The sequence below is a fragment of the Coregonus clupeaformis genome, unplaced genomic scaffold (genome assembly GCF_020615455.1).
Source record: "Coregonus clupeaformis isolate EN_2021a unplaced genomic scaffold, ASM2061545v1 scaf0015, whole genome shotgun sequence".
Classification (NCBI taxonomy): domain Eukaryota; kingdom Metazoa; phylum Chordata; class Actinopteri; order Salmoniformes; family Salmonidae; genus Coregonus; species Coregonus clupeaformis.
This window is the reverse complement of record NW_025533470.1, coordinates 340,001-364,752: the sequence shown is the minus strand read 5'-3', so window position 1 is coordinate 364,752 and position 24,752 is coordinate 340,001. Positions and strand designations below refer to the sequence as shown.

At 44.8% G+C, this 24,752-nt stretch overlaps 2 protein-coding genes across 3 annotated transcripts in view; one reads left to right on the top strand and one right to left on the bottom strand.

Moving 5' to 3' along the window:
• Nucleotides 1-391: 391 nt before the first annotated feature.
• trim105 (tripartite motif containing 105) overlaps nt 392-24,752 on the bottom strand; it is a 32,976-nt gene continuing 8,615 nt past the window's right edge. The window contains exons 3-9 of one of the 2 annotated variants that reach the window (XM_041870009.2): nt 23,642-23,737; nt 17,104-17,337; nt 10,336-10,349; nt 9,866-9,981; nt 5,737-5,918; nt 2,458-2,619; nt 392-1,971 (exon numbers count right to left, since the gene is read on the bottom strand). In XM_041870009.2, coding sequence (XP_041725943.1) covers nt 1,756-1,971; nt 2,458-2,619; nt 5,737-5,918; nt 9,866-9,981; nt 10,336-10,349; nt 17,104-17,337; nt 23,642-23,737 — 1,020 coding nt within the window. In that variant the 3' untranslated portion in view covers nt 392-1,755. Of the gene's footprint in view, nt 1,972-2,457; nt 2,620-5,736; nt 5,919-9,865; nt 9,985-10,335; nt 10,350-17,103; nt 17,338-23,641; nt 23,738-24,752 lie in introns of both variants that reach the window. The other variant, XM_041870007.2, reaches the window with a different exon arrangement.
• Nucleotides 7,824-9,846, top strand: LOC123483047. Its single transcript, XM_045212452.1, has 2 exons — nt 7,824-8,057; nt 8,430-9,846. The coding sequence occupies exons 1-2, from the start codon at nt 7,847-7,849 to the stop codon at nt 9,191-9,193; spliced, it is 975 nt and encodes a 324-aa protein (XP_045068387.1). The 5' UTR covers nt 7,824-7,846; the 3' UTR covers nt 9,194-9,846.

Here is a 24,752-nt window from a genome sequence, read left to right as displayed (position 1 = left end):
CAACAATGCAACTATGTTTATGTGTTGGTTTTTACTTTGATGAGGTAAACTCTTCACTATCCCTCATCCTAAGGCTACGGCCATTCAGAGACTCATGAACACGGAGGAAATCATATATCATGAATTCATTAATTGTCAGTTTTTGTCTGTCAAAAGTTAAAATCACCACTCCACTATTTTCGGACGAGCTGCATACGACAGGAAGGTAGACATATTGTGAATTGTTTTGATGGACAATCGTCCATCTTTTGTCAACAGATGCCTCCCATTTTAAAAACCATTGGCTCAATCTGTAATTTTCAGACCCAAAATCTGTGTTGCAGTAAGCCATAAACAGACCACAGACATCATAAGACATGAGAACTGTGTTTGTCAAAGAAGGCAACTTGATTTGGTTTATTGATTATTTTTATTGACATCTTCCAATAAACATTTGGCTTTTTCTGATTAGAATAAAATCAGTCCTTCATTTAAGCTGATGAGTACAGATTGATTGAGATATGTAAAATGTCCAGTATTCATATTTCTAGATTTGGAGAAAGAGCATAATGTTAGTACCTGGATATGTATTGGGTTATATGGTGAATTCATTTCTAAATCAAAACAAAATTAAAAAAGTACTGTGATGAAATAAAAGTAATACTATTTTGAAAGCTATATTGAACCGATTAAAAATAAAAAGAGATTGCATAAAAAGGTGAGAAGGCATAACATAGGCCCTGATGAGAAAGCAGGGTGATTTAAAGGTGAGAAGGCATAACATAGGCCCTGATGAGAAAGCAGGGTGATTTAAAGGTGAGGAGGCATAACATAGGCCCTGATGAGAAAGCAGGGTGATTTAAAGGTGAGGAGGCATAACATAGGCCCTGATGAGAAAGCAGGGGGATTTAAAGGTGCAGTGTAATTATGGCACCAAGTGATTTATCGATATCTACAGAGACTCCTAAAGACAGGAGGAAACATCCAGTAATGGACAGCGGGCCACATTTAGTCAAACAGAGAGAGACAGGCATATGGCTGATACTTAAAGATGCATTATGCAGAAATCACTCAGCCATTTCCTGGTTGCTAAAACTCTTTAACAGTTCGCCTACTTTCTGTTTACGTTACAAAATAAGAGAGTACAATGATTCTCTACACTATACTATCTAAACCGCTGTGAATATATATTTTCCATAACCAAAAATATTATATTTTCAGCTGTTTGAAGCTGGTGTACAAAACCGAAAGCAAAAGCAGCAAAAACAAAACTTAACTTGAAGCAGAGAAATAGTAGAACATAGAACAGATCTACTTTTTCTTAGACTTGTTTTCAAGCTGAATTATAGATCTATAACTCATATTTCTATGTGAATTTGGTCAGGTCGCCGAAAAAGTAACATATAGCCACTTTAAAAACAGCATTTATTAGAACAGGTCTATTGCACCTTTATAAATGAGACCACTTCGTGATGTCCATGAAATAAGATACTGCATGCTGATAGAGAGGGTCAAGGTGATGATAGATGTATCATGGCAACTGTTCCATTGCAAAACCCTCTGGAAGTAAATGCCTCAGAGGTGATATGGAGCATTTTGGTTATACAGACTTGGGAAGCTCACAGAGTAGACGCTTTGGGCAAACATTACATCAACTGGCAAATCAAGATCCAAGGACCAGAGAAACCCATCTCAAAGACACCAGTCATGACCAGGGGGAGCGTGTAGGAGCATTATGGGCTGTGGTTTCTGACTGTAGTCATTGATACACCTGTCCTAATAGGTCAGATCAACAGGAGGATAGTGTAGCAGCTGGATGGGCTGTGGTTTCTGGTTAGTATCACTGACACAGGGGCTAAAGAACGGCAGCACTCTGCCTCTGGGGCCGTTGCTAAAGGTGTACAGGAGACTCATGTCATCAGCGTTATAGAAGGACACCTTCCTCTCATCACAGTCCAGGAACACCCCTATCCTCTGGGGAGACCACCCAACCTGCAGGACACAAGATGGAGGGGAGAGAGAGACAACAAGATGATATCAGGGTGAAGCAGTACTGGATCAATGTGTTTTAAAGAGCCACTTCCGTTCCAATACTCTACGGGTCTCACATACACGCTTAGAAAAAAAAGGTTCCAAAACGCTTCTTGGCTGTCCCCACGGGAGAACCTTTTGAAGAACCCGAAGAACCCTTTTGGGTTCCAGGTAGAACTCCTTTGGATTCCATGTAGAACTTTTTGTGGAAGGGGTTCTACATGGAACACAATAGGGTTCTACATGGAACTCAATTGGGTTCTACATGGAACTCAATAGGGTTCTACATGGAACTCAATAGGGTTCTACATGGAACTCAATTGGGTTCTACATGGAACCCAAAAGGGTTCTTCTAAAGGTTTCTCCTGTGAGGACAGCTGAAGAAGAGTCTACACTTGAGTTTCAATAAACCCTGAAGTGTCCCTACTGCACTGCAGAGGATCCCACCTGGAGCCGTGTCCAGGGCTGTGTGCCTGCCGAGTACTGGTCTCCCTCTCTCAGTCGTAGGGTCCAGTAACCGCTTTCAGGACTTAGCTTGACCCGGGCCTGACGGTCAACCCTCTCTGACGCCACACCCAGGTCCCACTTGGCCTTGCTACCCACTCCTACCTAGAGGGAGGGAGGGAGGAAATAAATACCACAATCACCCTGTTATAGAATAAACACTGATAGACTAGTGTCCTGTCCAGGGGGGGTACTGTACATCAAGCTGTCTCACTACAGAAACCGGAGATAGACTAGTGTCCTGTCCAGGGGGTGTCCTGCTGCCTCACTACAGAAACAGGAGATAGACTAGTGTCCTGTCCAGGGGGTGTACTGGTACATCAAGCTGTCTCACTACAGAAACAGGAGATAGACTAGTGTCCTGTCCAGGGGGTGTACTGTACATCAAGCTGTCTCACTACAGAAACAGGAGATAGACTAGTGTCCTGTCCAGGGGGTGTCCTGTACATCAAGCTGTCTCACTACAGAAACAGGAGATAGACTAGTGTCCTGTCCAGGGGGTGTACTGGTACATCAAGCTGTCTCACTACAGAAACAGGAGATAGACTAGTGTCCTGTCCAGGGGGTGTACTGGTACATCAAGCTGTCTCACTACAGAAACAGGAGATAGACTAGTGTCCTGTCCAGGGGGTGTACTGTACATCAAGCTGTCTCACTACAGAAACAGGAGATAGACTAGTGTCCTGTCCAGGGGGTGTCCTGTACATCAAGCTGTCTCACTACAGAAACAGGAGATAGACTAGTGTCCTGTCCAGGGGGTGTACTGGTACATCAAGCTGTCTCACTACAGAAACAGGATAGCCTTGTCTGAGCCAGAACTACTTTACAATACAATAAAAGGCCACTTTAAAATGTACAGTTTTGTCACACAACACAATACCACAGCTGTCTCAAGTCCACCAGAGCTGTTGGCAGAGAATGTAATGTTGATTTCTCTACCATAAGCCGCCTCCAACATGGCTTTACGTCCAACCGGCCTCACAACCGTAGACAACGTGTAACCACGCCAGCCCAGGACCTCCACATCTTTTGGTTACTACATGATTCCATATGTGTTATTTCATAGTTTTGATGTCTTCACTATTATTCTACAATGTAAAAAATAGTAAAAATAAAGAAAAACCCTTGAATGTGTGTGTGTGTGTGTGGGGGGGCGGGGGGGTTGGTAGATAGATTTATACACACACACCTATCAACCTACACGACCAAAAGTATGTCGACACCTGCTCGACGAACATCTCATTCCAAAATCATGGGCATTAATATGGAGTTGGTCCCCCCCTTTGCTGCTATAACAGCCTCCACTCTTCTGGGAAGGCTTTCCACTAGATGTTGGAACATTGCTGCGGGGACTTGCTTCCCATTCAGCCACGAGCATTAGTGAGGTCGGGGCTCTGATGTTGGGAGATTAGGCCTGGCTCGCAGTCGGTGTTCCAATTCATCCCAAAGGTGTTCGATGGGGTTGAGGTCAGGGCTCTGTGCAGGCCAGTCAAGTTCTTCCATACCGATCTCGACAAACCAATTCTGTATGGACCTCGCTTTGTGCACGGGGGTATTGTGATGCTGAAACAGGAAAGGGCCTTCCCCAAACTGTTGCCACAAAGTTCCACCAAACTTTACAGTTGGCACTATGCATTGGAGCAGGTAACGTTCTCCTGGCATCCGCCAAACCCAGATTCGTCCGTCGGCCTGCCAGATGGTGAAGCGTGATTCATCACTCCAGAGAACGCGTTTCCACTGCTCCAGAGTCCAATGGCAGCGAGCTTTACACCACTCCAGCCGACGCTTGGCAGTGCGCATGGTGATCTTAGGCTTGGGTGTGGCTACTCGGCCATGGAAACCCATTTAATGAAGCTCCTGATGAACAGTTCTTGTGCTGATGTTGCTTCTAGAGGCAGTTTGGAACTCGGTAGTGAGTGTTGCAACCGAGGACAGACGATTTTTACGCGTTTCAGCACTTGGCGGTCCCGTTCTGTGAGCTTATGTGGCCTACCACTTTGCAGCTGAGCCGTTGTTGCTCCTAGACGTTTCCACTTCACAATAATAGCACTTACAGTTGACCGGGGCAGCTCTAGCAGGGCAGAAATTTGATGAACTGACTTGTTGGAAAGATGGCATCCTATGACGGTGCCACATTGAAAGTCACTGAGCTCTTCAGTACGGCCATTCTACTGACAATGTTTGTCTATGGAGATTGCATGGTGGTGTGCTCGATTTTATACACCGGTCAGCAACGGGTGTGGCTGAAATAACCGAATCCACTAATTTGAAGGGGTGTCCACATACGTTTGTATATATAGTGTATACAGTGCATTCGGACCCATACAGTATTCAGACCCCTTCACTTTTTCCACATTTTGTTGCGTTACAACCTTTTTCTAAAATTGATTAAATTATTTTTCCTCAATCTACACACAATACCCCATAATGACAAAGCGAAAACAGGTTTTTAGACTTTTTTGCTAATTTATTAAAAACAGAAATACCTTATTTACATAAGTATTCAGACCCTTTGCTATGAGACTCGAAATTGAGCTCAGGTGCATCCTGTTTCCATTGATCATCCTAGAGATGTTTCTACGACTTGATTGGAGTCCTGCTGTGGTGATTCAATTGATTGGACATGATTTGGAAAGGCACATACGTGTCGAGGCACAGATCTGGGGAAGGGTACCAAAACATGTCTGCAGCATTGAAGGTCCCCAAGAACACAGTGGCCTCCATCATTCTTAAATGGAAGAAGTTTGGAACCACCAAGACTCTTCTTAGAGCTGGCCGCCCAGCCAACCTGAGCAATCGGGGGAGAAGGGCCTTGGCCAAGAACCCGATGGTCACTCTGACAGAAGTCCAGAGTTCCTATGTGGAGATGGGAGAACCTTCCAGAAGGACAACCATCTCTTCAGAAACTCCCCAAATACTGGTGTGCCAAGCTTGTAACGTCATACCCAAGAAGACTCGAGGCTGTAATCGCTGCCAAAGCTGCTTCAACAAAGTATTGAGTAAAGGGTCTGAATACTTACGTAAATGTAAACATTTTTTTTATTTCTAATAAATTTGCAAACATTTGTAACAACCTGTTTTTGCTTTGTCATTATGGGGTAGATTGATGAGGGGGGGGGGAAACAATTTAATCAATTTTAGAATAAGGCTGTAACGTAACAAAATGTGGAAAAAGTCTAGGGGTCTGAATACTTTCAGAATGCACTATATATGCCACCCTACCTCCCAGTAGTGGCGTCCAGCTTGGAAGCCCTGAGCACCCAGCACGTTGACACACTGAAGGAACCTCTTAGGGTTGGACGGGTAGGGGACCATGCCATCACAGTCTACTGCTACGGTTCTGTCTCTGGACACATAGACACTGGGGTGGGCCGTGTCCACATCAAACGTTACCGGGGCCAGACCTGAGGGGAGAGGGGTTACATGAAGGTTCAATGCTTTTCAGTTGGACCTGAGGGGAGAAGGGTTACATGAAGGTTCAATGCTTTTCAGTTGGACCTGAGGGGAGAAGGGTTACATGAAGGTTCAATGCTTTTCAGTTGGACCTGAGGGGAGAAGGGGTTACATGAAGGTTCAATGCTTTTCAGTTGGACCTGAGGGGAGAAGGGTTACATGAAGGTTCAATGCTTTTCAGTTGGACCTGAGGGGAGAAGGGTTACATGAAGGTTCAATGCTTTTCAGTTGGACCTGAGGGGAGAAGGGTTACATGAAGGTTCAATGCTTTTCAGTTGGACCTGAGGGGAGAAGGGTTACATGAAGGTTCAATGCTTTTCAGTTGGACCTGAGGGGAGAAGGGTTACATGAAGGTTCAATGCTTTTCAGTTGGACCTGAGGGGAGAAGGGTTACATGAAGGTTCAATGCTTTTCAGTTGGACCTGAGGGGAGAAGGGTTACATGAAGGTTCAATGCTTTTCAGTTGGACCTGAGGGGAGAAGGGTTACATGAAGGTTCAATGCTTTTCAGTTGGACCTGAGGGGAGAAGGGTTACATGAAGGTTCAATGCTTTTCAGTTGGACCTGAGGGGAGAAGGGTTACATGAAGGTTCAATGCTTTTCAGTTGGACCTGAGGGGAGAAGGGTTACATGAAGGTTCAATGCTTTTCAGTTGGACCTGAGGGGAGAAGGGTTACATGAAGGTTCAATGCTTTTCAGTTGGACCTGAGGGGAGAAGGGTTACATGAAGGTTCAATGCTTTTCAGTTGGACCTGAGGGGAGAAGGGTTACATGAAGGTTCAATGCTTTTCAGTTGGACCTGAGGGGAGAAGGGTTACATGAAGGTTCAATGCTTTTCAGTTGGACCTGAGGGGAGAAGGGTTACATGAAGGTTCAATGCTTTTCAGTTGGACCTGAGGGGAGAAGGGTTACATGAAGGTTCAATGCTTTTCAGTTGGACCTGAGGGGAGAAGGGTTACATGAAGGTTCAATGCTTTTCAGTTGGACCTGAGGGGAGAAGGGTTACATGAAGGTTCAATGCTTTTCAGTTGGACTTTCCAATCTTGTTATTGTATTTATTTCACCTTTCTTTTTTACAGGGATGTCAACATTGAGGCCGAAGTCTCTTTTTCCAGTGAGCCCTGAAGAGACACACATAGAAAATAAAAAAAAATAAAAAATCTAAAAACCTGTTTTCACTGTCATTATGGGGTATTGTGTGTAGATTGATGAGGAAAAACAAGTATTAAGGTTAAATGTTTCCTATTAACATGTTGTTGTCTATATGTCTGGTAGGGGGAAGAGGTTCAATGTTTCCTGTTAACATGTTGTTGTCTATATGTCTGGTAGGGGGAAGAGGTTCAATGTTTCCTGTTAACATGTTGTTGTCTATATGTCTGGTAGAGGGAAGAGGTTCAATGTTTCCTGTTAACATGTTGTTGTCTATATGTCTGGTAGAGGGAAGAGGTTCAATGTTTCCTGTTAACATGTTGTTGTCTATATGTCTGGTAGGGGGAAGAGGTTCAATGTTTCCTGTTAACATGTTGTTGTCTATATGTCTGGTAGAGGGAAGAGGTTCAATGTTTCCTGTTAACATGTTGTTGTCTATATGTCTGGTAGAGGGAAGAGGTTCAATGTTTCCTGTTAACATGTTGTTGTCTATATGTCTGGTAGGGGGAAGAGGTTCAATGTTTCCTGTTAACATGTTGTTGTCTATATGTCTGGTAGAGGGAAGAGGTTCAATGTTTCCTGTTAACATGTTGTTGTCTATATGTCTGGTAGGGGAAGAGGTTCAATGTTTCCTGTTAACATGTTGTTGTCTATATGTCTGGTAGAGGGAAGAGGTTCAATGTTTCCTGTTAACATGTTGTTCTATATGTCTGGTAGAGGGAAGAGGTTCAATGTTTCCTGTTAACATGTTGTTGTCTATATGTCTGGTAGAGGGAAGAGGTTCAATGTTTCCTGTTAACATGTTGTTGTCTATATGTCTGGTAGAGGGAAGAGGTTCAATGTTTCCTGTTAACATGTTGTTGTCTATATGTCTGGTAGGGGGAAGAGGTTCAATGTTTCCTGTTAACATGTTGTTGTCTATATGTCTGGTAGGGGGAAGAGGTTCAATGTTTCCTGTTAACATGTTGTTGTCTATATGTCTGGTAGGGGGAAGAGGTTCAATGTTTCCTGTTAACATGTTGTTGTCTATATGTCTGGTAGGGGGAAGAGGTTCAATGTTTCCTGTTAACATGTTGTCTATATGTCTGGTAGAGGGAAGAGGTTCAATGTTTCCTGTTAACATGTTGTTGTCTATATGTCTGGTAGAGGGAAGAGGTTCAATGTTTCCTGTTAACATGTTGTTGTCTATATGTCTGGTAGGGGGAAGAGGTTCAATGTTTCCTGTTAACATGTTGTTGTCTATATGTCTGGTAGAGGGAAGAGGTTCAATGTTTCCTGTTAACATGTTGTCTATATGTCTGGTAGAGGGAAGAGGTTCAATGTTTCCTGTTAACATGTTGTCTATATGTCTGGTAGAGGGAAGAGGTTCAATGTTTCCTGTTAACATGTTGTTGTCTATATGTCTGGTAGAGGGAAGAGGTTCAATGTTTCCTGTTAACATGTTGTTGTCTATATGTCTGGTAGGGGGAAGAGGTTCAATGTTTCCTGTTAACATGTTGTTGTCTATATGTCTGGTAGGGGGAAGAGGTTCAATGTTTCCTGTTAACATGTTGTCTATATGTCTGGTAGAGGGAAGAGGTTCAATGTTTCCTGTTAACATGTTGTTGTCTATATGTCTGGTAGAGGGAAGAGGTTCAATGTTTCCTGTTAACATGTTGTTGTCTATATGTCTGGTAGGGGGAAGAGGTTCAATGTTTCCTGTTAACATGTTGTTGTCTATATGTCTGGTAGAGGGAAGAGGTTCAATGTTTCCTGTTAACATGTTGTTGTCTATATGTCTGGTAGAGGGAAGAGGTTCAATGTTTCCTGTTAACATGTTGTTGTCTATATGTCTGGTAGGGGGAAGAGGTTCAATGTTTCCTGTTAACATGTTGTCTATATGTCTGGTAGGGGGAAGAGGTTCAATGTTTCCTGTTAACATGTTGTTGTCTATATGTCTGGTAGGGGTAAGAGGTTCAATGTTTCCTGTTAACATGTTGTTGTCTATATGTCTGGTAGAGGGAAGAGGTTCAATGTTTCCTGTTAACATGTTGTTGTCTATATGTCTGGTAGGGGGAAGAGGTTCAATGTTTTCTTAGGTTGAGCTAGAGGAACTACGCCCCAGGTTACTGAGTTACTGAGGTTACTGAGGTTACTGAGTTACTAGGTTACTGAGGTTACGGAGTTACTAGGTTACTGAGGTTACGGAGTTACTAGGTTACTGAGGTTACTGAGTTACTACTTTATATGATGTGCTTCTAAGTCTGAATATATTTGTACGGCTTACTTCTATAAACACGTCTGGATATATTTGTACGGCTTACTTCTATTAAGACGTCCGGATATATTTGTACTTCTATTTGCGTGTTGTTGTCTGTAAGTCTACGGCTAAATCAGCAGAATCAGTGCCAGGAAGAAGAAAAATCAAAATGCGGGTGAGAGTGCAATAAAGACAGGCACACGGTCGCTGGTGAAACGTAGTGCAATAAAGACAGGCACACGGTCGGGGGCCCTGGTGAAACGTAGTGCAATAAAGACAGGCACACGGTCGGGGGCCCTGGTGAAACGTAGTGCAATAAAGACAGGCACACGGTCGGGGGCCCTGGTGAAACGTAGTGCAATAAAGACAGGCACACGGTCGGGGGCCCTGGTGAAACGTAGTGCAATAAAGACAGGCACACGGTCGGGGGCCCTGGTGAAACGTAGTGCACCATCCAGGGAATAGGGTGGTATTTGGGGACGCGTCCTGGAACTAGGCCAGCCCGTCTTACCAGGTTTCAGAGACCTGAACATCTTCCTCCAGGTAATGTATTGTAGCGGTGCCGTGTATCTGCTGCCGAAGCCATCCAGGTCCAGCTCTGGTCCTGGGTCCACCTCTAATGGAGTCCTGCTGAACAAACAGAACATGTTCTTTCTTTACATTCTGTAAAAACTGCTCATAAAAAAAAAGGGCAATATAAAATACATTTCATTGATGGACATTTCTATTAGATGCGTCCCAAAAGATATCTTATTTCCTACATAGTGCACTACTTTTGACCAGAGCCTATCCTCTTAAATAGTGCCCTACTTTTGTATGAGCACTGGTCAAACGGAGTGCACTATAAAAGCCTGTGTGCTCCTTTATTCACAAAACTGTTTTTACATTGTTTGAAAACAAACATGTTGGATAGTGAAGAGGTTCAACAACAGTGTTGGTCATCACATCAGAGGAGGGGAGTGGTCCGAGATGAACACTCACCGTAGCTGTGGAAGCTGCAGAGAGAGAGAGGGAGAGAAGATGATGTTATCAGAGTGAGCTCTGAGTCAATGTGTTTTAAAAAGGACAAAGTCAGATCCATTCCTCTATTGTAAGGAACCCTGCTCTACTGTGTCGAACAGTTTCAAAAAATTATTTTAATACCATAGAATGGGGTTTCCCAACTGGAATACAGGGATTTATCTGCCATTGAAGGCCTTTCCACCCACACACACACACACACACACACACACAGATTTGTCTTTATTTTTACATTGTAGATTAATAGTGAAGACATCAAAACTATGAAATAACACATATGGAATCATGTAGTAACCAAAAAAGTGTTAAACAAATCAAAATATATTTTATATTTGAGATTCTTCAAATAGCCACCCTTTGCCTTGATGACAGCTTTGCACACTCTTGGCATTCTCTCAACCAGCTTGATGAGGTAGTCACCTGGAATGCATTTCAATTAACAGGTGTGCCTTCTTAAAAGTTAATTTGTGGAATTTCTTTCCTTCTTAATGCGTTTGAGCCAATCAGTTGTGTTGTGACAAGGTTGGGGGGGTATACAGAAGATAACCCTATTTGGTAAAAGACCAAGTCCATATTATGGCAAGAACAGCTCAAATAAGCAAAGAGAAACGACAGTCCATCATTACTTTAAGACGTGAAGGTCAGTCAATACAGAACATTTCAAGAACTTTGAAAGTTTCTGCAAGTGCAGTCACAAAAACCATCAAGCGCTATGATGAAACTGGCTCTCATGAGGACCGCCACAGGAATGGAAGTCCCAGAGTTACCTCTGCTGCAGAGGATAAGTTCATTAGAGTTACCAGCCTCAAAAATTGCAGCCCAAATAAATGCTTCAGAGTTCAAGTAACAGACACATCTCAACATCAATTGTTCAGAGGGGACTGTGTGAATCAGGCCTTCATGGTTGAATTCCTGCAAAGAAACCACTACTAAAGGACACCAATAAGAAGATGAGACCTGCTTGGGCCAAGAAACATGAGCAATGGACATTAGACATCAGAAATGTGTCCTTTGGTCTGGAGTCCAAATTGGAGATTTTTGGTTCCAACCGCTGTGTCTTTGTGAGACGCAGAGTAGGTGAACGGATGATCTCCACATGTGTGGTTCCCACCGTGACGCATGGAGGAGGAGGTGTTATGGTGTGGGGGTGCTTTGCTGGTGACACTGTCAGTGATTTATTTAGAATTCAAGGCACACTTATCCAGCATGGTTACCACAGCATTCTGCAGCGATACGCCATCCCATCTGGTTTGGCCTTAGTGGGACTATCATTTGTTTTTTAACAGGACAATGACCCAACGCACCTCCAGGCTGTGCCTCCACAATCCCCCGACCTCAGAGTTGGACCGCAGAGTGAAGGAAAAGCAGCCAACAAGTGCTCAGCATATTTGGGAACTCCTTCAAGACTGTTGGAAAAGCATTCCAGGTGAAGCTGGTTGAGAGATTGCCAAGAGTGTGCAAAGCTGTCATCAAGGCAAAGGGTGGTTATTTTGAAGAATTTCAAAAATAAAATATATTTTGATTTGTTTAACACTTTTTTGGTTACTACATGATTCCATATGTGTTATTTCATAGTTTTGATGTAAAAACCCTTGAATGAGTAGGTGTCTCCAAACTTTTGACTGGTACTGTGTGTATATATATATATATATATATATATACCATACATACACACACACTGTTCAAAAGTTTGGGGTCACTTAGAAATGTCCTTGTTTTCGAAAGAAAATATTTTTTTTGGTCCATTAAAATAACATCAAATTGATCAGAAATGTAGACATTGTTAATGTTGTAAATGGCTATTGTAGCTGGAAACGGCAGATTTTAATGGAATATCTACATAGGCGTACAGAGGCCCTTTATCAGCAACCATCAGTCCTGTGTTCCAATGGCACGTTTAACACCGCGCCCAAAGCTCAGTGAAACCAGGGGAAAGCAGTAACTGACTGAATACTTTCCGAATGCACTGTAAGATACACTGCTCAAAAAAATAAAGGGAACACTTAAACAACACAATGTAACTCCAAGTCAATCACACTTCTGTGAAATCAAACTGTCCACTTAGGAAGCAACACTGATTGACAATAAATGTCACATGCTGTTGTGCAAATGGAATAGACAACAGGTGGAAATTATAGGCAATTAGCAAGACACCCCCCCCCAATAAAGGAGTGGTTCTGCAGGTGGTGACCACAGACCATTTCTCAGTTCCTATGCTTCCTGGCTGATGTTTTGGTAGCTTTTGAATGCTGGCGGTGCTTTCACTCTAGTGGTAGCATGAGACGAAGTCTACAACCCACACAAGTGGCTCAGGTAGTGCAGCTCATCCAGGATGGCACATCAATGCGAGCTGTGGCAAGAAGGTTTGCTGTGTCTGTCAGCATAGTGTCCAGAGCATGGAGGCGCTACCAGGAGACAGGCCAGTACATCAGGAGACGTGGAGGAGGCCGTAGGAGGGCAACAACCCAGCAGCAGGACCGCTACCTCCGCCTTTGTGCAAGGAGGAGCAGGAGGAGCACTGCCAGAGCCCTGCAAAATGACCTCCAGCAGGCCACAAATGTGCATGTGTCTGCTCAAACGGTCAGAAACAGACTCCATGAGGGTGGTATGAGGGCCCGACGTCCACAGGTGGGGGTTGTGCTTACAGCCCAACACCGTGCAGGACGTTTGGCATTTGCCAGAGAACACCAAGATGGCGCCCTGTGCTCTTCACAGATGAAAGCAGGTTCACACTGAGCACATGTGACAGACGTGACAGAGTCTGGAGACGCCGTGGAGAACATTCTGCTGCCTGCAACATCCTCCAGCATGACCGGTTTGGCGGTGGGTCAGTCATGGTGTGGGGTGGCATTTCTTTGGGGGGCCGCACAGCCCTCCATGTGCTCGCCAGAGGTAGCCTGACTGCCATTAGGTACCGAGATGAGATCCTCAGACCCCTTGTGAGACCATATGCTGGTGCGGTTGGCCCTGGGTTCCTCCTAATGCAAGACAATGCTAGACCTCATGTGGCTGGAGTGTGTGAGCAGTTCCTGCAAGAGGAAGGCATTGATGCTATGGACTGGCCCGCCCGTTCCCCAGACCTGAATCCAATTGAGCACATCTGGGACATCATGTCTCGCTCCATCCACCAACGCCACGTTGCACCACAGACTGTCCAGGAGTTGGCGGATGCTTTAGTCCAGGTCTGGGAGGAGATCCCTCAGGAGACCATCCGCCACCTCATCAGGAGCATGCCCAGGCGTTGTAGGGAGGTCATACAGGCACGTGGAGGCCACACACACTACTGAGCCTCATTTTGACTTGTTTTAAGGACATTACATCAAAGTTGGATCAGCCTGTAGTGTGGTTTTCCACTTTAATTTTGAGTGTGACTCCAAATCCAGACCTCCATGGGTTGATACATTTGATTTCCATTGATCATTTTTGTGTGATTTTGTTGTCAGCACATTCAACTATGTAAAGAAAAAAGTATTTAATAAGATTATTTCATTCATTCAGATCTAGGATGTGTTATTTTAGTGTTCCCTTTATTTTTTTGAGCAGTGTAGATTGAAATCCCCCAAAATTGCAGGAAATTAGCTTTAAAAATGAAAACATTTCTCTAAAGTCCATGGCAGAATATGTAGAATCGCAGGAAATTTGCTTTATTAAAACTGCAACATTTTCTCTCAGCTGCATGGCAAAATGTGTAGAATTGCAGAAAATTGGCTTAAAATCGCAAAAATGTCTCTACACCGTCAAGATGGGGGCCTCTAAAATGTTAGCTAAAATTTGGCTGCGCCCCCTGTAGTAGTACTGAAAAGTACTTAAGTAAAAATACTTTAAAGTTCTACTTTTGAGGATCTTTTGGTCTACTTCACTTTGTATTTAAGTGATTCCTTGATTGAGAACAGGTGTGGCAGTCATCAGGCCTGGGTGTGGCTAGAGGAATTGAACTCCGGTGTGATAAACCACAGGTGAGTTGTGTTATAACAGGGGGGGCAAACCCTTTTTCCCACAGGGCCATGTAGGTCTGGATTTTGTTTTCCCTTAATAATAACAACCTTCATTTCAAAACTGCATTTTGTGTTGTGTTATCTTTGACTAATATTTAAATTTGTTTGATGATCTTGAAACATTTAAGTGTGACAAACATGTAAACAAATAAGAAATCAGGAAGGGGGCAAACACTTTTTCACACCACTGTAAGTCCCTTTTTGATCCAGAAACCCTGTAATACAGTAGATAGAATAACTGGATCTTGCTCTTAACATTGCTCTACTCCAACCGGGCTCTCCAACCGGGCTCTCCAACCCTGTTCCTGGAGATAAAACCCCCAGGAGGGAAGGAACAGGGTTGGAGAGCCCTGATCTATGGTGTCAGACACCCTGAAGAGTCAAAACAGTAAGTCACCTCTATAAACCCTGAAGAGTCAAAACAGTCTAACAGTAAGTCACCTCTATAAACCCTGAAGTCAAAACAGTCTAACAGTAAGTCACCTCTATAAACCCTGAAGAGTCAAAACAGTCTAACAGTAAGTCACCTCTATAAACCCTGAAGAGTCAAAACAGTCTAAGTCCCCTCTATAAACCCTGAAGAGTCAAAACAGTCTAACAGTAAGTCACCTCTATAAACCCTGAAGAGTCAAAACAGTAAGTCACCTCTATAAACCCTGAAGAGTCAAAACAGTCTAACAGTAAGTCACCTCTATAAACCCTGAAGAGTCAAAACAGTAAGTCACCTCTATAAACCCTGAAGAGTCAAAACAGTCTAACAGTAAGTCACCTCTATAAACCCTGAAGAGTCAAAACAGTCTAACAGTAAGTCACCTCTATAAACCCTGAAGAGTCAAAACAGTCTAACAGTAAGTCACCTCTATAAACCCTGAAGAGTCAAAACAGTCTAACAGTAAGTCACCTCTATAAACCCTGAAGAGTCAAAACAGTAAGTCACCTCTATAAACCCTGAAGAGTCAAAACAGTCTAACAGTAAGTCACCTCTATAAACCCTGAAGAGTCAAAACAGTAAGTCACCTCTATAAACCCTGAAGAGTCAAAACAGTCTAACAGTAAGTCACCTCTATAAACCCTGAAGAGTCAAAACAGTCTAACAGTAAGTCACCTCTATAAACCCTGAAGAGTCAAAACAGTCTAACAGTAAGTCACCTCTATAAACCCTGAAGAGTCAAAACAGTCTAACAGTAGTCACCTCTATAAACCCTGAAGAGTCAAAACAGTCTAACAGTAGTCACCTCTATAAACCCTGAAGAGTCAAAACAGTAAGTCACCTCTATAAACCCTGAAGAGTCAAAACAGTAAGTCACCTCTATAAACCCTGAAGAGTCAAAACAGTAAGTCACCTCTATAAACCCTGAAGAGTCAAAACAGTAAGTCACCTCTATAAACCCGGAAGAGTCAAAACAGTCTAACAGAAAGTCACCTCTATAAACCCTGAAGAGTCAAAACAGTCTAACAGTAAGTCACCTCTATAAACCCTGAAGAGTCAAAACAGTCTAACAGTAAGTCACCTCTATAAACCCTGAAGAGTCAAAACAGTCTAACAGTAAGTCACCTCTATAAACCCTGAAGAGTCAAAACAGTCTAACAGTAAGTCACCTCTATAAACCCTGAAGAGTCAAAACAGTCTAACAGTAAGTCACCTCTATAAACCCTGAAGAGTCAAAACAGTCTAACAGTAAGTCACCTCTATAAACCCTGAAGAGTCAAAACAGTCTAACAGTAAGTCACCTCTATAAACCCTGAAGAGTCAAAACAGTCTAACAGTAAGTCACCTCTATAAACCCTGAAGAGTCAAAACAGTCTAACAGTAAGTCACCTCTATAAACCCTGAAGAGTCAAAACAGTCTAACAGTAGTCACCTCTATAAACCCTGAAGAGTCAAAACAGTACAAAGTCACCTCTATAAACCCTGAAGAGTCAAAACAGTAAGTCACCTCTATAAACCCTGAAGAGTCAAAACAGTAAGTCACCTCTATAAACCCTGAAGAGTCAAAACAGTAAGTCACCTCTATAAACCCGGAAGAGTCAAAACAGTCTAACAGTAAGTCACCTCTATAAACCCTGAAGAGTCAAAACAGTCTAACAGTAAGTCACCTCTATAAACCCTGAAGAGTCAAAACAGTCTAACAGTAAGTCACCTCTATAAACCCTGAAGAGTCAAAACAGTCTAACAGTAAGTCACCTCTATAAACCCTGAAGAGTCAAAACAGTCTAACAGTAAGTCACCTCTATAAACCCTGAAGAGTCAAAACAGTCTAACAGTAAGTCACCTCTATAAACCCTGAAGAGTCAAAACAGTCTAACAGTAAGTCACCTCTATAAACCCTGAAGAGTCAAAACAGTCTAACAGTAAGTCACCTCTATAAACCCTGAAGAGTCAAAACAGTCTAACAGTAAGTCACCTCTATAAACCCGGAAGAGTCAAAACAGTCTAACAGTAAGTCACCTCTATAAACCCTGAAGAGTCAAAACAGTCTAACAGTAAGTCACCTCTATAAACCCTGAAGAGTCAAAACAGTCTAACAGTAAGTCACCTCTATAAACCCTGAAGAGTCAAAACAGTCTAACAGTAGTCAACTCTACTAGTAGACTGGAATGTGATCGTAGCAGCTCAAGCCAAGGAGAGTTATGGGAAACACTATTCTACTGTCTCAACATGAGTCTTATTTTGTATTAGTCTCACATATAGGCCTACTTGGGTTTCTATAAACCCTGAAGAACTTCTCCATACCTCTACTAGTCCAGTCTGATGCGTGGGGGTGGCAGCCTCCTGCAGGACCCTCATACTGTGTTCCAGCCGCCTGACAGCCTCTCTGACGGCCTCCAGGTGGCGCTGCAGCTGTTCCACAGCCTCCTCCTGCTCCCTCCGCAGCTGTTCCAACACACACGCCTCCTCCTCCGCAAGGAACGCCTGCAACGCCTGGAACTCCCCCTGGACCCGCGCCTGCAGCTCAGAGCCAATTCTCTACAGACAGGGGGAAGATGGACGTCAACCTGGATATGTTGACACAATAAATACATCCCATCCACCCCATATAACCGAACCTCCTCCACCCCATATAAACTCAGCAAAAAAAAAAGAAACGTCCTCTCACTGTCAATTGTGTTTATTTTCAGCAAACTTAACATGTGTAAATATTTGTATGAACATAAGATTCAACAACTGAGACATAAACTGAACAAGTTCCACAGACATGTGACTAACAGAAATGGAATAATGTGTCCCTGAACAAAGGGGGGGTCAAAATCAAAAGTAACAGTCAGTATCTGGTGTGGCCACCAGCTGCATTAAGTACTGCAGTGCATCTCCTCCTCATGGACTGCACCAGATTTGCCAGTTCTTGCTGTGAGATGTTACCTCACTCTTCCACCAAGGCACCTGCATATTGACTAGGCTGTAGTCAATATGCAGATCACCTTCACTATGACATGAGGCTGTAGTCAATATGCAGATCACCTTCACTATGACATGATCAATATGCAGATCAGCTTCACTATGACATGATCAATATGCAGATCACCTTCACTATCACATGAGGCTGTGGTCAATATGCAGATCACCTTCACTATGACATGAGGCTGTAGTCAATATGCAGATCACCTTCACTATGACATGAGGCTGTGGTCAATATGCAGATCACCTTCACTATGACATGAGGCTGTAGTCAATATGCAGATCACCTTCACTATGACATGAGGCTGTAGTCAATATGCAGATCACCTTCACTATGACATGATCAATATGCAGATCACCTTCACTATCACATGAGGCTGTGGTCAATATGCAGATCACCTTCACTATGACATGAGGCTGTAGTCAATATGCAGATCACCTTCACTATGACATGATCAATATGCAGATCACCTTCACTATGACATGAGGCTGTGGTCAATATGCAGATCACCTTCACTACGACATGAGGCTGTAGTCAATATGCAGATCACCTTCACTATGACATGATCAATATGCAGATCACCTTCACTATGACATGAGGCTGTGGTCAATATGCAGATCACCTTCACTATGACATGAGGCTGTGGTCAATATGCAGATCACCTTCACTATGACATGAGGCTGTGGTCAATATGCAGATCACCTTCACTATGACATGAGGCTGTAGTCAATATGCAGATCACCTTCACTATGACATGATCAATATGCAGATCACCTTCACTATGACATGAGGCTGTGGTCAATATGCAGATCACCTTCACTACGACATGAGGCTGTAGTCAATATGCAGATCACCTTCACAGCTTCTGAGCTTCGTCGGGAAAGGTTGTGTTTCCTCTAGCAGGAGGTAAGCTTGGCTTCTCATATGGTGTTGAGTAAAGCTTAAACCATGTATTTAGATCGTAGGTAGGTAGTTTATTTAGGTAGTTATTGTAGGTTTCCGTAGGTAATTATTGTAGGTATTTATTGTAGGTAAGTTTTGTTTACGGCGGAGCCCGGCGAAGCACGAGGCTAGCTAGCTAGCGGGTAGCTACTGGTAACGTTTATTGGTAATTATCTGTTTAGTGCAACGGTGGAGAGTTGTTTCCAATGTTAATGTGCCAGCTAGCCAACGTTTAATTTTTGCTGCGTTATGAAAGGAACTAGACACGGACATGAATTATCTGTTTAGTGTGTTAACACACTCTTGGTATGCTAGCTAGCTAGCGGGTAGCTACTGGTAACGTTTATTGGTAATTATCTGTTTAGTGCAACGGTGGAGAGTTGTTTCCAATGTTAATGTGCTAGCTAGCCAACGTTTAATTTTTGCTGCGTTATGAAAGGAACTAGACACGGACACGAATTATCTGTTTAGTGTGTTAACACACTCTTGGTAGTTTGTTGTAACCAAGTATTGGTGCTAAACTGTGTGTTATTGGATGCTAGCATGCTAGTTAGCTATGGAGTCATAGCTAGGCATCGTGGGCTGTTGTGGGTAGTTACTGTAGGTTGGCATTGTTTTTCGGCGGTGCCGGGGGTAGCACGAAGCTAGCTAGCTAGCCGTTCTTCAAACAAAGTCAACACAGTGGCCATTGCTAGCTAGCCAACACGACCAGCTAACTGTACTGTAGTAGCTAAATACAATATATTTGTGCTAGCTAGCCAACGTTTAATTATTGCTGCGTTATGATAGGAACTAGACACGGACACGAATTATCTGCTTAGTGTGTTAACACACTATTGGTGGTTTGTTGTGACCAAGTGTTGGTGCGAAACGGTGTGTTATTGGATGCTAGCATGCTAGTTAGCTATGGTGTCATAGTTAGCTAGCTGAATAAAGTGGGTTGAGTCTATTCCTTTAAACATTGAACCGCTGTGGTTCACAACAATTCTGATTTCTAAAGGTGGAAGTTGGTAGAGTTTTTGTTCGGGTGGTTCAGTGAAACAATTTATAGTTTCTGAGGTAGAAATTTTTTGGTGAGAGGGCCCTGCTCTCTCCTCTCCCTGATGTTTAGCTCATTTCATTCCGATCTCCTCTGCATTATTGTAGCCATTTGCTACAGCCTGTCAACTATGCCTCTGCCTATCCCTGTTCTCTCCTCTCTGCACAGGCTACACAAACGCCTCACACCGCGTGGCTGCTGCCTCTCTAACCTGGTGGTCCCTCCACGCACCCCACACCTGGAGTTCCAGGTCTCAGGCAGCCTCTGGAACTGCCGTTCTGCTGCCAACAAAGCTGACTTCATCCCAGCCTATGCTAACCTCCAGTCCCTCGACTTCCTGGCGCTGACGGAAACATGGATTACCACTGAAAACACTGCTACTCCTACTGCTCTCTCCTCGTCTGACCATGTGTTCTCGCATACCCCGAGAGCATCTGGTCAGAGGGGTGGTGGCACAGGAATCCTCATCTCTCCCAAGTGGACATTCTCAATTTTTCCCCTAACCCATCTGTCTATCTCCTCATTTGAATTCCATGCTGTCACAGTCACTAGCCCATTTAAGCTTAATATCCTTGTCATCTATCGCCCTCCAGGTTCCCTTGGAGAGTTCATCAATGAGCTTGACGCCTTGATAAGTTCCTTTCCTGAGGATGGCTCACCCCTCACAGTTTTGGGGGATTTCAACCTCCCTATGTCTACATTTGACTCGTTTCTCTCTGCCTCCTTCTTTCCACTCCTCTCCTCTTTTGACCTCACCCTCTCACCGTCCCCCCCTACTCACAAGGCAGGCAATACGCTTGACCTCATCTTTACTAGATGCTGCTCTTCTACTAATCTCACTGCAACTCCCTCCATGTCTCCGACCACTACTTTGTTTCCTTTTCTCTCTCGCTCTCCTCCCACACTACTCACTCTGCCCCTACACAGATGGTAATGCGCCGCCGCAACCTTCGCTCTCTCTCTCCCACTACTCTCTCCTCTTCCATCCTATCATCTCTTCCCTCTGCTCAATCCTTCTCCCTCCAATCTCCTGATTCTGCCTCCTCAACCCTCCTCTCCTCCCCTTTCTGCATCCTTTGACTCTCTGTGTCCCCCTATCCTCCCGGCCGGCTCGGTCCTCCCCTCCAGCTCCGTGGCTTGATGACTCATTGCGAGCTCACAGAACAGAGCTCCGGGCAGCGGAGCGGAAATGGAAGAAAACTAAACTCCCTGCCGACCTGGCATCTTTTCACTCCCTCCTCTCTACATTTTCTTCATCTGTTTCTGCTGCTAAGGCCACTTTCTACCACTCTAAATTCCAAGCATCTGCCTCTAACCCTAGGAAGCTCTTTGCCACTTTTTCCTCCCTGCTGAATCCCCCCCCCCCTCCTCTCTCTCTGTGGATGACTTCGTCAACCACTTTGAAAAGAAGGTTGACGACATCCGATCCTCGTTTGTTAAGTCTAATGACACTGCTGGTCCTACTCACACTGCCCTACCCTATGCTTTGACTTCTTTCTCCCCCTCTCTCCAGATAAAATCCTGCGACTTGTGACTGCAGGCCGCCCAACAACCTGCCCGCTTGACCCCATCCCCTCCTCTCTTCTCCAGACCATCTCCGGTGACCTTCTCCCCTACCTCACCTCGCTGATCAACTCATCCTTGACTGCTGGCCATGTCTCTTCCGTCTTCAAGAGAGCGAGAGTTGCTCCCCTTCTCAAAAAACCAACACTCGATCCCACTGATGTCAACAAATACAGACCAGTATCCCTTCTTTCTTTTCTTTCCAAAACTATTGAGCGTGCCGTCTTTAGCCAACTCTCTTGTTATCCCTCTCAGAATGACCTTCTTGATCCAAACCAGTCAGGTTTCAGGACTGGTCATTCAACTGAGACTGCTCTTCTCTGTGTCACGGAGGCTCTCCGCACTGCTAAAGCTAACTCTCTCTCCTCTGCTCTTGTCCTTCTAGACCTGTCTGCTGCCTTTGATACTGTGAACCATCAGATCCTCCTCTCCACCCTCTCCGAGCTGGGCATCTCCGGCGCGGCTCACTCCTGGATTGCGTCCTACCTGACCGGTCGCTCCTACCAAGTGGCGTGGCGAGAAGCTGTCTCCGCACCACGTGCTCTCACCACTGGTGTCCCCCAGGGCTCAGTTCTAGGCCCTCTCCTTTTCTCCCTATACACCAAGTCACTTGGCTCTGTCATATCCTCACATGGCCTCTCCTATCATTGCTACGCTGACGATACACAACTAATCTTCTCCTTTCCCCCTTCTGATAACCAGGTGGCGAATCGCATCTCTGCATGTCTGGCAGACATATCAGTATGGATGACGGATCACCACCTCAAGCTGAACCCTGGCAAGACGGAGCTGCTCTTCCTCCCGGGGAAGGACTGCCCGTTCCATGATCTCGCCATCACGGTTGACAACTCCGTTGTGTCCTCCTCCCAGAGTGCGAAGAGCCTTGGCGTGACCCTGGACAACACCCTGTCGTTCTCCGCTAACATCAAGGCGGTGACCCGCTCCTGCAGGTTCATGCTCTACAACATTCGGAGAGTACGACCCTGCCTTACACAGGAAGCGGCACAGGTCCTAATCCAGGCACTTGTCATCTCCCGTCTGGACTACTGCAACTCGCTGTTGGCTGGCCTCCCTGCCTGTGCCATTAAACCCCTACAACTCATCCAGAATGCCGCAGCCCGTCTGGTGTTCAACCTTCCCAAGTTCTCTCACGTCACCCCCTCCTCCGCACACTCCACTGGCTTCCAGTTGAAGCTCGCATCCGTTACAAGACCATGGTGCTTGCCTATGGAGTAGTGAGGGGAACGGCACCTCTGTACCTTCGGGCTCTGATCAGTCCCTACACCCAAACGAGGGCATTGCGTTCATCCACCTCTGGCCTGCTGGCTCCCCTTCCTCTGCGGAAGCATAGTTCCCGCTCAGCCCAGTCAAAACTGTTCGCTGCTCTGGCACCCCAATGGTGGAACAAGCTCCCTCACGACGCCAGGACAGCGGAGTCACTCACCACCTTCCGGAGACATTTGAAACCCCACCTCTTTAAGGATTACCTGGGATAGGATAAAGTAATCCTTCTACCCCCCCCAAAAAAAAAAAATTGTGAAGTGGTTTTCCCACTGGCTATAGGGTGAATGCACCAATTTGTGAGTCGCTCTGGACTAGAGCGTCTGCTAAATGACGTAAATGTGCCCTTGAGCAAGGCACTTAACCCTAATTGCTCCTGTAAGTCGCTCTGGATAAGAGCGTCTGCTAAATGACTAAAATGTAAATGTAAATGTAAATGAGGCTGTAGTCAATATGCAGATCACCTTCACTATGACATGAGGCTGTGGTCAATATGCAGATCACCTTCACTATGACATGAGGCTGTAGTCAATATGCAGATCACCTTCACTATGACATGAGGCTGTGGTCAATATGCAGATCACCTTCACTATGACATGTAGGCTTCTTTATGTACATGAACAATAGATTGGAATATACAGTAATTCCAATGTTGGTCTCAGATCCAATTCTGATTGGAGTAATTGTTTGATATTGTGATTTTTTTTTTTTACTTGTCTATTTGAACAACTTAAATCTACTTGATGGACTATTTGTTTTACTTGTGCCGGACAAGAGGACAGGCTTAATGTCCGACAAGAGGACAGGCTTAATGTCCGACAAGAGGACAGGCTTAATGTCCGACAAGAGGACAGGCTTAACATGTCTCTGCATATAATACACACACTGACACAGACACACACGGACACACGGACACACACACACACACTGACACAGACACACACGGACACGGACACACACACAGACACGGACGGACACAGACACACACACACGGACACACACACACAGACACACACACACAGACACACACACACACACACGGTCTTTACCTTGATGCTCTCTATCTTGTCCTGGTCTCTGTGTAGAGCGGTGATGAAGTCCTCTCGTCTCTGTCTGTGGGCCTCCAACGACTCCTTTAGTTGTTTCTGACAACACACATCACAAGGCTCAGTGGTCAAAGTGTTAGGCTACTTCAAAAGAAACACAAGTGTTTACAGGGTTCCCATTTCCGTGTCTTAAATTGGTGGAATATAGAACTGTTGATAGCAGGGATGGTCAACTTTGATGGGGGCCACAAAAAATCTGAACTCATGAGAGGCCGCAGTGGCTCGCGGGTCTGTGGAAAACATTTTAGCAGCCCCCCCTTGACAGCAGAGAGAAAGTAAATTTCCTGCAATTCTACTCATTTTGCCATGGGGCGGAGAGAAAGGTTTCCGGTTTTTATTAATATGAACCGGTTCAGGGAACAGAACAGAAAACCCGGAAAATAAATAAATGTGCCTATGCAAAGCCTCACTCTTATTCCAGCGTCTGCCTGCTAAACAGGCCACTCTTATTCCAGCGTCTCCCTGCTAAACAGGCCACTCTTATTCCAGCGTCTCCCTGCTAAACAGGCCACTCTTATTCCAGCGTCTCCCTGCTAAACAGGCCACTCTTATTCCAGCGTCTGCCTGCTAAACAGGCCACTCTTATTCCAGCGTCTGCCTGCTAAACAGGCCACTCTTATTCCAGCGTCTGCCTGCTAAACAGGCCACTCTTATTCCAGCGTCTGCCTGCTAAACAGGCCACTCTTATTCCAGCGTCTGCCTGCTAAACAGGCCACTCTTATTCCAGCGTCTCCCTGCTAAACAGGCCACTCTTATTCCAGCGTCTCCCCTGCTAAACAGGCCACTCTTATTCCAGCGTCTCCCTGCTAAACAGGCCACTCTTATTCCAGCGTCTGCCTGCTAAACAGGCCACTCTTATTCCAGCGTCTGCCTGCTAAACAGGCCACTCTTATTCCAGCGTCTGCCTGCTAAACAGGCCACTCTTATTCCAGCGTCTGCCTGCTAAACAGGCCACTCTTATTCCAGCGTCTGCCTGCTAAACAGGCCACTCTTATTCCAGCGTCTGCCTGCTAAACAGGCCACTCTTATTCCAGCGTCTGCCTGCTAAACAGGC

What these genes read in the sequence shown, in the direction of transcription:
- LOC123483047 (XM_045212452.1), top strand. Translation starts at nt 7,847, where the DNA reads ATGTTTCCTGTTAACATGTTGTTGTCTATATGTCTGGTAGAGGGAAGA. An exon ending in ATGTCTGGTAGGGGGAAGAG is followed by an intron (nt 8,058 to 8,429) that starts GTTCAATGTTTC and finishes TAGAGGGAAGAG; the next exon opens with GTTCAATGTTTCCTGTTAAC.